General features: G+C 36.5%; 4 protein-coding genes across 4 annotated transcripts; 1 reads left to right on the forward strand and 3 right to left on the reverse strand.

Annotated features, from left to right (window-relative positions):
• Positions 1–272: 272 nt before the first annotated feature.
• On the reverse strand, positions 273–2594 carry LOC110421839 (uncharacterized). The gene is made up of 4 exons (XM_021435527.2): positions 2259–2594; positions 1910–2017; positions 1125–1191; positions 273–1058 (listed from the first exon to the last, which is right to left on the reverse strand). The coding sequence occupies exons 1-4, from the start codon at positions 2404–2406 to the stop codon at positions 668–670; spliced, it is 714 nt and encodes a 237-aa protein (XP_021291202.1). The 5' UTR covers positions 2407–2594; the 3' UTR covers positions 273–667.
• A 783-nt stretch (positions 2595–3377) lies between these two features.
• On the reverse strand, positions 3378–6768 carry LOC110421263 (CHY-type/CTCHY-type/RING-type Zinc finger protein). Its single transcript, XM_021434812.2, has 12 exons — positions 6516–6768; positions 6330–6417; positions 6154–6210; positions 6017–6049; positions 5831–5908; positions 5586–5629; positions 5450–5490; positions 4431–4513; positions 4264–4355; positions 4092–4161; positions 3923–3964; positions 3378–3831 (listed from the first exon to the last, which is right to left on the reverse strand). The coding sequence occupies exons 1-12, from the start codon at positions 6572–6574 to the stop codon at positions 3706–3708; spliced, it is 813 nt and encodes a 270-aa protein (XP_021290487.1). The 5' UTR covers positions 6575–6768; the 3' UTR covers positions 3378–3705.
• Positions 6769–7745: 977 nt separating this feature from the next.
• On the forward strand, positions 7746–10204 carry LOC110421264 (kinase-like protein). Its single transcript, XM_021434813.2, has 3 exons — positions 7746–9680; positions 9771–9865; positions 9971–10204. The coding sequence occupies exons 1-3, from the start codon at positions 9011–9013 to the stop codon at positions 10016–10018; spliced, it is 813 nt and encodes a 270-aa protein (XP_021290488.1). The 5' UTR covers positions 7746–9010; the 3' UTR covers positions 10019–10204.
• Positions 10205–14891: 4687 nt separating this feature from the next.
• Positions 14892–18166, reverse strand: LOC110421300 (lipase-like). The gene is made up of 9 exons (XM_021434865.2): positions 18050–18166; positions 17674–17739; positions 17533–17580; positions 17354–17421; positions 17059–17131; positions 16814–16975; positions 16432–16626; positions 15691–15779; positions 14892–15357 (listed from the first exon to the last, which is right to left on the reverse strand). The coding sequence occupies exons 2-9, from the start codon at positions 17731–17733 to the stop codon at positions 15138–15140; spliced, it is 915 nt and encodes a 304-aa protein (XP_021290540.1). The 5' UTR covers positions 17734–17739; positions 18050–18166; the 3' UTR covers positions 14892–15137.
• Positions 18167–18255: the final 89 nt, after the last annotated feature.

The following is an 18255-nucleotide window of genomic DNA, read 5'->3' on the forward strand; positions in this document are numbered from 1 at the left end:
AATTAAAAAAATCCCGTCCCACTCCCAATTTAATTTTATATATGATATAATATTTAAAAAAACCTCTTAAATTATTCAAAAAAATTATATAAATCTTAATTTTTTTATTGTATTTAATTAACTTTTTATATTTTTATTTTGAATCAAATAAGTTTTTATACTTTTTAATATTAAAAATCATGAAAATAAAATTTATAATATAAAAATGTTAAGTAACTAAAAAAAGAAAGATGAGCCAAAAATTAAAAAAAATGTAGACAAAGGGAGTATATATTTTCCATTTATTATGCATAATCTCGGTCACAATAAGGGAAACTTGAAACCTTATCAGCAAAGTAACGAAGAACTCCAACTTCAATCAACCTTGCACATTCATCTTTCAAGAATATACAACTGTATTTTTATCCCAAAGCTAAAATATGTTTAAACAAGAAAATCTTCCTATCCGACTGACAATTAGGATGATGCCAGTGACTAAAAGTTCGATCCCCTTTTTGGCTCGGTAACTGCTGCATTAGACAGATAGTTCTGTTTTCGAGATAAGAATGCCATCGCTATCAGCATACAGCCATTCCCCATCATGGATCAAGGTTCCTGCAATGCGAATCGGGACATGCTTGTCACCAACAGCCTTCTTGTTTGATTTCAAGGGATTAGATCCCAGTGCTCAAACCCCTATATCACATGCATTAATCTCATCCACGTCTCTCACACAGCCATTCACAACAATACCAGCCCACCCCATGTTTTGAGCTGACTGTACCAAATTCCCTCCGACCAAAGCACATCTTGTGCTTCCCCCGCCATCTATAACCAACACTCTTCCTTCACCTCTGGTTTCAAGAAGCTGCCTGACAAACACATTGTCCTCAAATACCTTAAGGGTTACAATGGGTCCTGAGAATGCACGATGCTGGCCATAGATCTTGAAGATTGGTTCTAGAGCACGCAGGCTACCACTCACCAAAAGTGCTGCATTTGAATCACAAGCATCAGCAGCGGCAATGGCAGCCATACGGCTTCCTGCAGGGACAGCTATCCAACAGTAATCAAGATTTCTGGCCATAAATGAAACAGTCATAAAGATGTCAACATATATAAGAACTGCACAAGAAGAAACTCACCTAGATTTTTCTGCACTTATATTTTCATTAAACACATACTTCATAGCGTTTTCAGTTTGCTTGCAGGCTAAAACAAACATAAAAAATGCAGCCTGATAAGAATCATAAACGATACATAGATTACCTACATAAGAATTCCTTTAAATTCTTTTACCATGCTGTGACCAAGCAATTGCAAAACTAAACTAGTAAAGGGCCTAGAATGGTATCAATTCACCAGGCATAGTTTCACCGATCAACCAATGTTCCAATCTACCATATGGAAAAGTTGCGACATATAAGTTATAATGGCTCAAAATTCACTATAGAAGAAGAAAAACCAAGAATGGTTAAGTCCTAATTTGCATACTCTGTCCTAGATACAGTAATTTTGCAACCTCTATGATCAACATTACTAGAACGGAAGACAAGCTGCAAAGACATTACACACCTGCACGCAAATCTTCAAGCAAAAACAAAATTCCTTCTATTAATGAGGAATGGTATATCATCGAGATTTTATGAGTTTTGTTAATCAGAAACCCGGGTTTCCAGATAAATCCAGTTTCAGACACAAGCCTCAAACAAAGTGTACTCCACAATTGAAACCAGTTTGAAAATGTGTTCTGCTCATTTGACCTCTTACTTTCCGGTTCCTCCCTATGCAAGATACCCTTAAGAAGTGCATATACATCTGCTTTACTATATTGTAAGTACAACACCCATGAGGAATTCAATTAAAAGTTATCAAATTATCCCAGGATAGCCGTCAAACTAAGCTAATATACAGAGCAAAAAGCAAGTACCGGCATGATTGGCATTTGCGCTTACTGCTTCCGTAGAAAAATATGTCCTTGACATCGTCGATTGAACAGGATGCTGTTGCATTGGAAAATTACATCCTCTCCACATCCCTATGAAATTTAACAATCATAAATTCAGAGGAATAAGAAAAAAAATTCATACAAAATCACTCATTTTTCTTCTTCCTAGGCGAGGACTAAAGATTTTTCATTTCTCCTTCTTAGCTAATAATCTAAATTATTATTAACATTAAAATGCAACAAAAAAAAAATAAGTTCCTTTGTCTTTCTCAGTAACTAAACGACGACTTACTAAAAAACCGTTATAAAAAATCTACAAACTTGACGGTACCTGAGGAAGCGTCTGTGTGAAGTTGGCATTGAAGAGAAGAGAGGGGAGATGAGTTGATTTGAGTGAATGAGGAGGGGAATCGGCGATTGGAATTGAGAAGAAATGTTCGGGTTCCTAAAACCATAGCAAGTTTGCCAGCGCTTTGCATTTTTCCTTTTTGTTTGAATTGGGGACCGAGTGAGAGCTGAATGAGGTAAGGGAGCGGGTTAAATCGGCGGGTTTTAGAGAGGAAAGCTCGATGTCGCGTTTTGTCTTGGCTAGCAATGGCAAAACAAGAGCCTTTTCACGAATTCCGTACCGATCGGTCCAGCACGGGGTCCTCTTTTTTCCGTCTGATAGGCGGTACGCGGTGGCATACGATTGTTCCATCCCCGCCGGCCCGCTTATATTATTATTATTTAATTTTTAAACATATATTAAAAGATGTTTAACTGGTTAAATTTGAATATTTATATTGAATTTGAAAAGTTGAAATTTATTAAAGTTGGATTTATTATTTTATTTCCTAAATTCTTTAAAAATTATATTAAATTTAATATATCAAAATTACATTAAATATTCTTTTCATTTATAATTATCAACGTTATGTATTGTTATTACGTAAAACGATATAAAAAATTTATAAAAGATATATATATGTTATTGCACTTGATAAAATTATATTATTAAATTTAGTATATCGAAATTAAAAGCTTAAAAATCTCATTTCTAATTCCACTCTTGAAAGTAGAATTTGCAAAATTCTTTATTTTAGAAAACATTTGTTATGTTTTCTTTTAATTCTAATTAAAAAAAATTATTTTTAGTTTTAAGAATTACCAAAAGTGTGATGCCTTTTCTCTTTCATTTAGAGGTTTAAAGATGGAGAAGATGCTTGGTGTCATGAAAACACTTTTAAATTAGAATCTACATAAATCTATAAACTATTATCTCACGAAAAAATTTAAAAAGTTAGATAAACTGTAAATATTTAAATTCTCAATTATACTCTCATACACAATCGATGTGAACCATGAGAGTCAATCAAGATTCACGACTCTCCTCTAAAATTGGAACAATTAGCATCATCAAGTGATAAAGGTACGAGAAAAAACAAATAGGGTTCCGCCACATTATAAGTGTCATTAACATCTTGGCACAGTTTCATAGTCTCGTGGGGAAAAAGTATTCCCTTTCAGTTGCAGTATACATAACGTTTTACATCGACCGAAAGAACCATTTACAGTTCTTTCTTTTAAACTCCGACACATGGGAGAAAGAATAACCTGACAAAAGCTTATGAGAAAGACATAACAAATGCAAGAGTCATTGAATCATAATACAGTAATTCATAATCAATCCATCGATGTGAACATGCAATCACGAATTCCTCTTCTGCTTTATGCTTAGCGTGCAAACCTTAGATGCCTTTTGACCTCACTGTGTATGTTCTGCGATCGCGGTCTTGTCATTGAGGGAGAACTGGAGGGGCAATCGTGCGGGTATTATATGATTTACAATGACTACATTTCTGTCCGATTATGTGGAAGTAAACTTCTGTGGTGTCGTTGCAGTCGTTACATAGGATCCAAACCTGCATTCGATAGTTAAGTCAATTAAGACAAACAAAACTCAAATGTACAGCAACAGGTTATTAGACATGAACAAGGATCAAAAGTAAGCACCTTCTTATACCGGTAGTCCTCAGGCATTACAGTTGCTTCAATCTGAGAACATAGAAGCTAATTGTGTTATGAATCAGCTCGAACCAAAGAAAAAAAGGACTTAAATAGAAGAAAGGGTGACAACAACAACCATTTATGGTTTGATGAGCTTAAAATTAACAAAGCATACCTCTTCATCTATCCTCTTCCAGGTTCTAGACATATCAATTACTGACTTGGAGCATATGGGACAACAATATCTGAGCCACAACATCATTTAAATTAGGAATGAAACCCAGATTTTTACTTGCGAAAAACTACAACAAAATTAAACTTATACAAACAAAAATTCAGTCACTCACTTGTCACGCTTTATCATCTCATGGTAACATTCACAGTGCATTGTGTGACCACATTTCATCACGGTGGTATCTTTCAACGAATCAAAAAGGTACTAGAGAAACAGAATGATGCACCATTAGCAGATGAGAATACTTCTTGAGACAATTGAAGAAAGTAGAAGACCAACCTCGTAGCATATGGGGCAGTGATGCCGCATTGAGTTCTCCACACATGAATGATTATCTCGCAGAGCAATGGAATAGCAAGACCCTATGCATTTGCAAAATGTACTGTTACTGTACAATGAATATGATGCACCACAGAATAGAACAGATACGCTGCAAACTTGTTAGGTGCAAAGAAAAGCAAGGGATGGAATTCAAATGTTTATGGGCCCCATCTCAAAACTCACTTAAGCACCCAGTTTAAGGAAGTTCTCATGGAAACAGCATAGAACTACAGAAAAGTGTTAGAAACAAAACATGAAACAGTTTTAATTAAAGAAGACATATTGGACAAGAACAGAATATGGCTTAAAAATAAGAATGATAATGAAAGAGGATAACAGGGAAAGTCAGAATAGCTCAATACAGCCCAGGGTTCAGAAAGACACAGTATTGGACAAGAACACATTTGCATTAGACTAACAGGACAAGACATGAAAAAATAAGTGCAAAAATTGAGGAGACAAAATGGGAAGTCAGAAACACTGCATCATCAATTCAATTACAGTTACCTTCACCCACCCACCCACCAGTAACACTTAACTCATTTTTAGCTATCATGTATCACATTATTAATGCTCCACTAATACAAGGCATAGACTAAATATCAGCATTCAAGATGAAAATTCTGTTGAATAGACTTCAATTTCCAAAAGATGGAAACTTATTGTCAACAGTTCAAAATTTAACATGTAAGCATCATAGCCAACTGATGTTTACAACAAAACAAATGAACTTTGGGTTTTGGAGGAGAGGGAAAGATTAGATTGGTGCTTGGTGGGAGCATGACTGTTTTGTGTAGGTGACTTTGAGAAGATAGAAGTAAATCAATTATCCCCCAACAACCTTTTGGCACACAGGCCACGTCAAATACCAGCATAAAGTAAGAAAGGGGAATGAACCTGTGCACTTTGAACTAAGCATAACACAAATAAAATAAAATAAGGGGACAAATCTGAAATGAAAGATTGTAAGTACATACCACACTTCTTGCAGTGAAAAAAGTTCTCTCTGCCACCAACTCTGTTTCCAAAAATCTTCTATTAGGTCCCATCGATTACATTTGAATAATCAAGAGAAGAATCATAAGCCTTTCATACTTAAACTTGGCCACTAACCTGCAGATCCCACAATCATGACAATGAAACTGCCCTTTCTCGGTCTACATAGTACAGAATTACAAGTTAAACATCAAGGAAATGCGAGAAACAGTAGAAAAAGCAAGCAAGGATCAAACACCTATCGATTCTCTACATTTCAACATCATGATTGACAAATCAACAGCTGTAATGAACTAAACTTTATCAGTTATTCCAAGCTTTTCCTTGTATCGCTAGCTAAATCTTCGCAAGTGTATGCTTACATCATCATCAAAGAACTTGCAAATTTCACAGAAATATTCTCCCATATTGACGCCACAATTTGAACAAAGTTTAGCAACCTAGAAAAACATAAAACAAAACCAAATTTGAGTACATAAAAGAAAAACAAGAACAAAAAAAAAAGTTTATTTGTATCTAGAAAGTTGCAATTCTGGAAACACACATACCGGCTGCTCTGTGTCACAAACGGAGCAAATAACCTTAAAAAAGAAAAAATTAAAAGAAAATAAAACATATAATTAATATTATTAACTCAGGAAAAAATTAACACTAAAATAAAAAAGCAGGATTTTTAATGTCATACTTGTTTCACATCTTGTCGAACAAGGTCGTGCCTGTCGAAGGGGTTCCGTAACATGCTCTGGAGAAGCCATAAGTACACCCAAAACAACAATATCCAGATCAAGAAATTGCATATGGAGTCAAAATCAATGGAAACATATTAAAGGAAAAACAGGGGAATGCAAAAAAAAAAAATACCGCAGCCTCGTTATGGCAATGGCGACAAGAGAAAACCTCGTTGCAACATGGAGCTCGAATCTTACATCGCCTCCGATAATGTTGGCACCTAAAAAAAACAAAAAAAAAACAACAAATCATAGATGGAAAAGAAGCCCAAAATGAACAAGGAAAGGAATATGAAGAAAAAGAAGAAAGAAGAGATACCCATATCCCATCTTCCCAAAATGAAGGCGTTCATTGGCTGAAGAGGGTTCCATCTCCATGAGTATTGGAAAAAAAAAAAACCCTTTTTTTGGGTTTTTTTTTTTTTGGGCTTTTCCAGAGAAATCCCTGAAACAAGAGTAGTTTCCTGATTTGGGAAGATGGGGTTAGTTTTGGTGGTTTGTCGTAACCCTCAAAGAGGAAGTACCGATGCCGAGAAATGAAGGTCCCTCGCGTTCAAGAAAAGCCACTCCTTTATATATATATTATTAAAAAGTAATGATATTAAATTGGGGGACAGAGAGAGAAAGAGAGAAAGAGGATAAGGTGGGTGGTGGAGTGTGGTGACTTTGAGAAATAGAGTCCAGGCGCCGCAATGTCAACGAATCATGTTTCAGACTGTAAATTTTCTTTTTTGGCAATTTAACAAACACGTGCAAGACACATAAATGATTTCATTCCACTGACCAACTTGACCTTGAATGTGAAATTGGTGGTAATACCAGTACATTTGGTGCCATTTGATTAAATGTAAACTTACTTTAAGAGGGAAAGGATTGAGTGAAAAATGTTCTTAATTTTTTACAAAAGATGATGTCAAGATTTGATGGTCACCTTTTCAACAATGTTCACTTCTCTAGCACATGGACCCACAACAATAATTCACTTGAAAACATGGCCTGCTGCTGAGAACAATGTCGCCAATGATAGATCAAAGAAGGAATCAAGACAGACATTTATTGCTTTGGATAGGGTTGTTTTTTCAAACTCAGTCTGGAGCACCTACCTTGATCAACAGAAATTTGTTAATGGCTTTGGACTCCCAGGGGCAACAATGAATCTGCCCGTGTTCTTGCCTACCACGCAACTTGCTTCCTAACCTTAGATATCAATCAAAACCCACACCTTTTTTCCACACAATGCCTAACACTTTCAATCAAAATCCATTTCTTACACGATATTCCATTGTTATGAACAGTTATGATGCCAAATGTGTAGCTTTAAATATGCCCAAGATATTAATTTTCAATGAATATATAAAATTCTTTATCCTAATGGATAATTTGGATGATGCCAGATCAGATCTGGAGGTGTTCTTGTGAAGAGTTCCTTTCTTGTACATTTTTCCAACTTGTACATGAACTGCTTTTGTGCTTCAAACTCCTTAAAATAAAAAGAAAAAAAGAAAAGCAAGTTCTGGAGTTCTGTGCATAGTATGCTGTGCCAGGTGAATTGGATCCTGAACGAATTGAGATTCATACAAAACTCAACTTGCACTTCTCTTAATATTCCTTTGTATGAAACTAAAAATAAATTGTCTTACATGGGTTGCATGGAAGAGAAAGTTTACCACAAGTTGCAGCAAATACAACTGATAAGAGCCAGTATGATTTTCAATCATTGTCTGTATGTGAGACTTTTACAGTTTCTGAATGCAGTAATTGAAATGGAATTCATCTTAAAGAGTTAAATTCATGTTGCTTATACGCCAGTCAAGCAAAATTTTATCAGTATTAGCCGTAGAATCAGTCTGTAGATGTTATGATGTTGCATTGGAAAGTATGTTTAAGAGAAACGCAAACATGTTTTCAAGCAAGTTTCATTCCCTTCAATACTCGTGTGAGTGTGAGCCAATGGAGATAAAGGGTCTGCAACTTGGTTTGGATGGACCCTTTTGCCTTTGGTCAAGAAAAGCAACCAAAGATTAGGTTCAGACTTAACGGTACTTGGGACTTGGGGTGAGTAACACACCAGATACTTTAGTACTTTTCGTCGTTTTCTTTTACCTGTACAAGATTAAGTAGCTTGAATTATGAGGATAAGATCATAACTCAGTTTGCTGATTCTCCTTGTGCCTTGAAATGAAAATTACTCTTCTGTATGAAATAGTTTCATGTGCATACATTATTACTCTCAATGGCAAAGGTCAAGGTTTGCAAAAGAACTTGTCAGGTTTATTATTCCAAGCTGTAAGCTGCCTGTCTTTAGCAAAAAGCAGTGGATGAAAACCAGATTACAGGGATCCCAACCAGTACTTATGAAGCATACTAGGTTGTTTTAATTAGTTCCAACCATGTCACACATTGTTTTATGATGATCTCAACCGTTTGAAATTTACATGTAAAGCAAGTAGTAAAATTGGAAAATCTTGAATATACCTATTGCATATGGCTTAAATTTAAGCTAATATGGATCCCCCATTGCCAGCATGAAACCTTTCTGGACTGCTGCTTTGCAAGTCTAAAAATACACTTTCTTCTATAAATGATTTGCCGAAGAGGCCAACCTCAGCCTCAGAAAATCAACAGAAAAAACGGTTTGTTATTAGGGAAAAACTGTAGGCACCAAATTACACCCATGCAAAAGCTATGTATCCAACCCAAACCAGAACATACAGAACCAACAAACAAGAGTTTTTCCCATTTGCAAGTCTCTCTCTTCCAGATTAAAAGGGGGCAGGGCAATCCTCCTCTCTGCACTACTCAGAATCTGCAGAAATGGGTTGTGGTGAATCCAAGCACGTAGCAACCGGAAACACCATCAGCCGGAAGAATTCAAGAGCTGAATCCAAGAGGGGCAAAACCTCGGAAGCCATTGCAGAAACAAGCAAACAGGGTAGCAACACGAGCTCAATATTGGTGCAAGAGGAAGGCCAGAAAGTCGATCAGGACTCTTTTAATTCCAGCGCTGTGGCTGATGAGGGGAAGGACATAACTGAGAGCACAGAATTGAAGAAAGAGGAGAATGTAGAGGCAGATAAGGAGAAGAAAAGTGGGGTTGTGGAAGAGAATGAGGAACCTATTCAGGGAATTGCATTGGAGGGAACGTCTGGAAGGTCGGAGTATTACTCTCCACGAGAAGAGGCTGGGAAAGAGAGCTTGTTCAATGAGAATGTGAACCTGGCTGAAGAGACAAAAGAAAAAGCTGTGGAGGAAAACGAATTGGCTCAAGGGACAAAAATAGAGGCCAAAGAAGGAATTGTGGAGGATAAAAAATTGGCTGAAGAGACCAAAGAAGAAACTGTGCAGGAAATAATACTTGCTGAAGAGACAAAAGAAGAAGCTAAAGAAGATATCGTGGAGGATAAAAACCTGGCTGAAGATGCAAAAGAACAAACTGTGGAGGGTGAAAAACTGGCTGAAGAGAAAACAGAAGAAACTGCAAATGGTCTGTGACACTAACCATGGATGGCAGTTTCTTGTTAATGATGCATGATTCTTATTCATTCACTAATTTGATTTCTTAATGTATGTTCAGGAGAACCCGAAGCTGTGAAGAAAGAGAACTTGGTAAAAGAAACAGAAACAGCAGAAACTACTGAAGCTGAAGCTCCAACCCCTGCTAAGAAAGAGGTATTAAATATCAAAACCATTTTGGGCCCTAATTAAATTATTACAAGCTGATTTGACTGCAGAAAGGAATTTGGAAGTACTCAAAAAGGTTTATCTTTGGTGCAGGAAGAAACAGCCGTTGCTTCACCAGCCGAGGATTTGAAGACAGAGTGAAACCTTTGAAGCTGTCTTATCTGCGTTTATCAGACCCTTTGTATACTTCAATTTCATGTATTAATACCATACTCCTCCTCGAAACCCTGCTCAGAGAAACATGTGAAAGTGTTAAGAATTTAACATGCAACTCAAAAAGTTTGTCTAAATATGTGTTTCTTTATGGAATATTGTGGCTTGCGTTGATATTCTGAGATTGGTCATTGATCTTCCATCCTGACTTTTTCTGGCAATGGGGACAATTATTTGGAACTAAAAATGCTTTAAGCTATGAAAACTATGATGATCTCCGAATCACAAAGTCGCATATTGGTCATATTGGCTCAGTTTATTGCCATAACTAATAAAGTCTGTGATTCCATTCCTACTAATTAAGATGGAAATGGAATGAATCTGTACTCATTTGATCAGTCTCCTTTTTGGGTCAAAATCTATAAATCAAGCTTTTACTTGTTTACTGACAATTAAGAATCTGATACTCAACCATAAGGGAGAGAGCTTCTTTCCTGTGATTGGTATTGCTCTAAAGATCATGGTGATTGAGAGGCGAATCGTTCAGCACAATATTGCATGGCACTGTTTCATTCCACTCCGGGGCGGGCTTGGCCTGACTGTTTTTACAGAGCCAGCATTAGAAAGAGACTTAACAGATTTGAAATTAACAAGCGTTAAGAGTTAATGACTATAATTAACAAATTCACAAAATATAAAAACCCAATTTATACAAATTATTGTATAAAAACTAAATTTATTCTTTTTGTAGAGTATATTAACTAATTGCATAATTTAACTTTATAATAATAATAGTATAATATTATAAAAAAAACCCTCTAATCTTAAAGTGCTAGCTTTCTTAAATAATTTTAAATCAGTACAAAATTAAAAAAAAAAAGAAAAATGAGAAGAGATTGTTTAATGTTGTGAAATATATAAGGAGAATTAAAAGTAAGATATTATGACTCAAGTTCATTACTAGACAAGAACAAAGCTAGCTAATCGTTTTAATCACCAATGCACGCGACACGCCTCTCACCTTCTAACTCTCAAAGGTGAGACTATTCTAACCGAAAAAATAGTGCTTGTTCTCAAAATTTCAAAAAAATATATCTTTATTAATTTTTAAACATTATGAATATAAATGTGGATGTTTATTATATTACATTTCATGCACGTCAGATCAAGTCATATAATCCAAGTAGAGCAATTACAAGAGTATAATTTAATTTCAACTCTTAAACTTGATGATGTATATCAAGATTAAATTAAAATTTTACTTAAATATTATCCATCTAAATTAAATTCTTTTATCTTGTAAATTCTATTTAGACAAGACTTAAATACATTATAAATATATCCTCACTATATATATAAATACGCACTCAAATACTCAAATAAACTAATAGACCAATTATAAGAGTATAATTTGATTTGAACTTTACAAGAGTATAATTTGATTTGAACTCTTAAACTTTATTATGTATATTTAAATTAGATTAGATTTAAGATTAAAATTTTATTTAAATATTTTTCATTTAAATTAAATTTTTTTAATATTATTTTTATTTTATAAATTCTATTTAAACACTCAAATAAGCCTTACCCAATCTTAAATCTTACTCACTTGTTAAACCTAAACCCTAGCCTAGTTCTTTCTCACTTGTCAAACGTAAACCTTAACCTAGTCCTTATGTCACGGGACAATTCTTCAGACCACTCACTGTGCGGTCTTGGATTCGACCCTTATTCCGGTACTGGAATCTAAGTCAGCCTTGCTGCTCAGCACCCACCCAGCAAGCACTCAGCACACCCATAGCACACTGCTTTTCGATCAGCCGGCACACGCACACATACACAGTAGGCCTCAAGCCAACAAAGAGGGAAGGGGAGAGAAGAGAGGAGAGTGTTGGAGAATTTTTGAGAGTGAAAAGCAATCTGAATATCTATTGAATGATCTGATTTACACAATTTACAATGGCTTATTTATAGCTAATTTCCCTCCAAAACAGTTCCCTCCAAAAAAATTCCCTTCAAAAATTCCCTTCAAACATTTTTAGGAGGGAAGCTAAAATTCCAGAAGCTCATGCCATTAAAAGGGCTAGTGTAGTGGACCGATGTCATCTTTAACCTCCTGGTGGTGGGTTTGGGCCACGCACAGGCTGTGTGCCTGAACGTTGGTGGCCTGGTGCGCATGGGTCGCGCAGGCAATCTGTTTGGGCGTCTTGAGGGCTTGCGTGCCAAGCACCCCTGTTGTGTGAGTCGGTGCGCCCCGGGCCTGCGTATTGCGCACTCCTGCTATGCGGGCCGACACACCCCGGGCTTGAGTGTCGCGCCCCCATATTGTGTGGGCCTGGGTGCCGTGCGGGTAGGCGCTCCCCTAGCCTGCGTACCGCGTGCTTATGCTGTGCAGGCGTACCACGTACCCCTGCTATGCGGGTCGATGCCCCGGGCCTGCGTGCCACCCACCCTTGCTGTGCGGGCTGGCACGCCTGGGCCACCCGTGCGTAGTCTGCTTGGCTCTGTGCGGGCTGGCTCGCCCAAGGGTCTGTGCTGCGTGCCCCTGCTAGGCACCCTGTATCTGCCTTCTGCTATCTAGTGAGTGTTCTCTCCTAGCAAATACTCTCTTATATACTGACACTCTGAAACACTTTCTGGCCACCTCCAATGTGCTAAACTACTGTCCATGACACTTACCTAATGTTTAATTTTCTCTGCAAAACTGTTCTCTACAAAACTTCACTTGTCAAACCTAAACCTTACCCGATGTTTAATTTTCTCTACAAAACTGTTTCCCATCGAAGGATTCAAAGTATAACAACTCTTCAGAAATACCCGCCATTATGCATCTCAGTCACTTCAAATCTTCAAAACCACCCACCATTGCTATTACCTGTCAGATACATCTCAGCCACTTCATATTAATATACTTTCTCATACCTCATCGAAACATTTGGGTTCTCCAAAGAATCAGCTATAACCATCTCTAAACATGTTAATTTTGAAACCCCAGGAAAACCTAATTCTGTCATCGCTTTCTTCAAGAATCAAGGTTTCTCGAAAACCCAGATAACTAGAATGATCAAGACTTGTCCATCATTACCTGTGTGTAATGCTGAGAAAACCCTTTTGCCTAAGATTGAATTTTTTCGCCCTAAAGGCGTTCCATGCTCTGATATAGTAAGAATCTTGGCTGCTTTCTCCACTATTTTTTTCTTAAAAATTTAGAGAATCAAAATATTCCAATTCTAAAAAACGAATTGGCTCAAGAGACAAAAGAAGAAGCTAAAGAAGATATCGTGGAGGATAAAAAATTTGCTGAAGAGACTCAAGAAGAAACCGTGCAGGAAATCATACTTCCTGAAGAAACAAAAGAAGAAGCTAAAGAAGGTATCTTGGAGGATAAAAGCCTGGCTGAAGATGCAAAAGAACAAACTGTTGAGGGTGAAAAACTCGATGAAGAGAAAACAGAAGAATCTGCAAATGGTCTGTGACACACACTAAGGATGGCTTTTTCTTGTTAATGATGCATGATTCTTATTCAATCGTTAATTTGACATCTTAATGTGTGTTCGGGAGAACCTGAAGCTGTGATGGAAGAGAACTTGGTAAAAGAAACAGAAACAGCAGAAACTACTGAAGCTGAAACTTCAACCCCAGTTGAGAAAGAGGTATTAAATATCAAAACCAGTTTGGCTCCTAATCAAATTATTACAAGTTGATTTTACAGCAGAAAGGAATTGGGAGTACTCAGAAGGTTTATCTTTGGCGCAGGAAGAAACAGCAATTGCTGCACCAGTCGAGGATTTGAAGATAGAGTGAAACCTTTGAAGCAATGATTGATTCGTTTACGGTTTCTTAATATATTTTGCAATGCAATCGATCTTCATCAACATGTATCGTCGTCTGCTACTGGGCGTTTTATCAGACAGAAACAGTGTTATATATGAACACACATTTGCCCAAGGTAATAAACTTCTGAAGAATTCGGAAATAGGGGTGTCCCATGCATGGGAAGAATTATATCTTTTGAGAATATTGTATTCATATCAATGGAACTGATTACTTACTAATACTATGCTTTATTTTTCATTCCAATGCCAGGAAATTGTTACACCAAGCTCTGTTCCACAAAGCCTACTGCTGAAGAATGTGGTTTTTGTTGTTGTTGTCATTAAATGATCGGAACTCGTTGTTGTGTTGCAATTTACCTTTTTCTGTTTAGATATTACTATGTTTTGGGTGTATTTCAATGTTGTTATCGGGAAATGGAATCAAACTGTTTTCATTTGATCAATCTCGTTTTGGGGTCAAAAGGAGATAAGCCACGGTTTTACTTGTTTACTGACAACACAATGAATCGGATATTCAACCATAAGGGAAACAGCTTTCTTGCTTGTGATTGGTAATGTTCTATACATCACATATAGTCATTGGGAGGAATATTGCATGGCTTTGATCCCACGTATATCGAATCCATGCAAGATATCCCCTCCATGCAAAGCTACAAAGAGACTTTTAACAGATTTGAAATGCATGACTTCAGACTTAGCCTCTGTTCGCAGATGCACGCATCATTGTTTCTGCCATGTCTGACCCCAGAAATCTAGATTCAAGGTGAGCTGATCCCAAGAGCCGGCCCTTCGGCCTAATGGTTTTTGTGTAACTATACGTTATGTAGGGCTGACCATTGAAAGACTTCAGTTTGATCCAAGTCCCATCCCCTCGAGTTCAACTTGACCAGAAACCAGTTTGAACAAGAGGTTTCTTTTTTTTTTTTCTAACTCGTTTAGTGCAGTATCTGGGGTTTGACGATGGAGGACCAAAAACCAGGCTTTTGTTTAGATTGAACCAGAGTTAGTATTAAAGAATCATGCCGTGAGAAAGAAGAAATGATGTTAAATTGGAATTTAGGATTCAATATTCATGAAGGTAAAAAATGTACAGGTTTTGATAGTTATTTACATGAATTCCTTTCTAACCCCAAACCCACATTAATAACTTTCGTTTTTCAATGGCTTTTTACAAGGCTTCAATGGAAGAATGAAAATATTGCTATCTGAAGTGGAAATCGATGAACTGTGCTACCAGCCCCATCTTCCAGGGGATATCACGAACTGGTAAATCATGTACTGGATGTAACTCCCCCTTCATTTGACTCTGTGTTCATTTTCAGATCAACCATGGCTGGATCTCTGGACAAAACAATATTTCCTTTGTGATCCGTTTCACCATACTCTGCAACATGGGGGTCCATCACGATTCTGCAGGATCTCCATTGTTGGCACATTAAATCGACACCATAATAATTTAAGTGGTCTGCAATGCTGTTCCCTGTCACTGACCTGCAATAGAATGCGAAAGTAGAAAAGTTCATGACAGATTTCCAAAGTAATGGTTCTAAAGTCGTCATACCCACTTCTTGGTTAGCAAAAAGACTAATCTATTGATGCCACGTTTTCCCTTTTTCACCAAGAAGATGAGGGAGAACAACACATACATAAAAGATGCCCTCATCTTTCGTTTTCATAAATTTTAAAACAACCAAACTACTAGATCAAATAATTTAATGTTTCATCAAATTAATCAAATATTAAAGTTATTCAAGTAATGGATGAGGTTCCAAGTACTGATAAATTTCCATCACGATCAAAATCGACACATAGAAATAGGCTTACCTACTACAGGTTGGATCTTCACCAGAACCATCACAGACCTTCTCAACTCTATAAACCAGACTTCCCAGTCCAAGGTTATACAGCCACACCTACAAAAAATATATATACATTAACGAGCCTATCCATGCCATTCTTTGTTTAATCTGGCTGCAGTCTTACATGCATCCAACAGCAGTCCTCTATTAGCCACACCTCTGATACAGAAACGTTAGGCACTTTTAAGTGTCGGACAATGGAGCTTAAGCATGTCCTTACATTTACATATGTAAAATTGTTTACAGACTTTAAAGCAAAGACCTTTCTTATATTTACATTCAAATAATGCCATAACCATTAGCACCATGACACCTCAAAGGCAAACTAGGACCTTCAATGAAGGAGATTGGCAAAGATTAGATTAATATGCAATTTAAATAATGAAGAATGAGGAACAAGACAACCCTGTTTGGTCATGGGAATGGAGAAACAGAGAATAAGTCTATTTCAAGAACCATTATGAACATGCAACAACATTTTGCAGATACTGGCATTCACTTTTAGTGTTACTCAACAGTCAAGACAATATACCATGCTTCCTCAACATTACAAATGATTTTCCACAAAAAGTTACATTCCATTAAATATCACAATGTTCAAGTACTGATGACAATCCAATGAGCAACTCTCTGGCCTAATTTAAGTTATTTGCTTAAAGCCACTACTAAAGTCATAGAGTTTATTTTACCAAACACAGATACTAACCTCTCTAGGAAAGTGATGGTATGTCTTTTGCGGGAAATAGGAATAGTATGGTGGCAGATGAGGCACAATATCATGGTCATTTGTAACTCTAACTGTGTTTGGAACAAGTTTGCTGTAATAAGAAGTAAAGGCAGTATTCCCAATACGAGGTTGTCCAAATGTCATAACTTGAACATTCTTGGCTTCATGATTAACCTGGGAATAAAAAATTAACTTTCTCATTACAACTCTGACAGACCAACCAAGCAAGCTTCCAGAATTTAACCAAGGAAAATCAATTCAAACTCATCCGATAATCAAGAAGGTTTCACATTTACCACATAATGAAAAGAACAGCAATAATAAAATATTTCCAGGTGTATGAAGAAAGGCTCAAGATTACCGTTAGATCAAGTGCACAAAAGGAAGCCATAGCGCCTCCCATTGAATGCCCTGTCACCATGATTTCAAGGTCTCCATAAAATTCTTTTGCTTTTTTAACAGCATGCAGAATTCCAGGGCGTATGGTTGTGTTGTGGTAAGCAGCATAAAATCCATGGTGCACCTGAAATGGTGAAAAAAGACTAAAGATTAAAATCAATCACTCTAGTATAAATTCACAAATTGGAAGAAATTTGTTATGCATACCATAGCATCAGGCATGCCAGGGTAATTTAAATCAAGCTGTTTCCAGAATAAATCTTCAACCCAATTCTGTATGCTGCAAACAATAAAATCATACAAACAGAAGCAATTAAATTTATAATAATTAAAAAAATTAATTTCTGCACTCCTCAGATCTTGCTTATCATTTGTTGTTTTCATGCCATGAACAGCCCGGTTGGATAATGTGACCAACCAGCATAACTTGTGAGAAATCCAGCTTTTTAAAACATTTCTGAACAGAAATTATAAAAACAATTAAGCATTAAAAGATTAGTACCTGTGCTCCTGAGTTCCTCTAAAGGCAATAACAATGGCATTAAGATCCTTTGCCACTCCAACAAACGCCTATTAATTGATGTTCATTTTCATGTCAGTTACAAACAAATGTATTCAAAAGTAACACCTATACAGGTTAAGATTCCAGTAAATATCGAAAAACACTACGAAAAAATGCACCTGTAAACAGTTCTGAATATCAACCACAAGCTCAATAACTTCAAACCCCTGTTTCCATTCAAAGGAGCATTAGGACAACCAATTCAAGTGAAACCTACCCGAACATTGCAGATTAAAGAAAAACTACTAGACAATCACTACCTTAGTCAAACCATCACATCTTTCACATGTCCAAGTAAAAAGTTCCATCAAATCCGACATGTACACCTACAGGGACAAAAATTGCCTGAGTGACCATATCAGCAACAAGGAAATACGAAGCAATGTAAACGAACCAAGCAATAAGTCTCATATACCTTCTTAGGCAACAACATTGAACTCATTGACTTGACTATTCTAAATCAAACAAGCAGGGATCATTTGCATGAATTCCAAGCCTTCTATATTATTTCATTGGCTTCATATGACTTCAACTATAGTAAATCATTACATCACCGCAGCACGAAACTAAATTTCCTTGATAATTAGTTAAACTTTTAAACTCAAATTCATTAAAAATAGTAATTAACAACTTTACCGCAGAAGCATATTCTACTAAAGTAGTGGCAAGAGTATGATTGTAGATGGCGAAGTTATCCTTGTGCTTGGCCTGTAATTCTACAGTAAATGGGGGAAAAAATTCCTTGTTAAACTAAAATTTTAAAATCTCAAAAGCCACAAAAATCAAACATAATCTTTAAAAAAACATAAAATAAAAGCTAGAAGTAGAAGTTCTTGAGCTGA

This window comes from Theobroma umbraticum, unplaced genomic scaffold (genome assembly GCF_002168275.2).
Source record: "Theobroma umbraticum cultivar Fairchild unplaced genomic scaffold, ASM216827v3 scaffold_130.0, whole genome shotgun sequence".
NCBI classification, from domain to species: domain Eukaryota; kingdom Viridiplantae; phylum Streptophyta; class Magnoliopsida; order Malvales; family Malvaceae; genus Theobroma; species Theobroma umbraticum.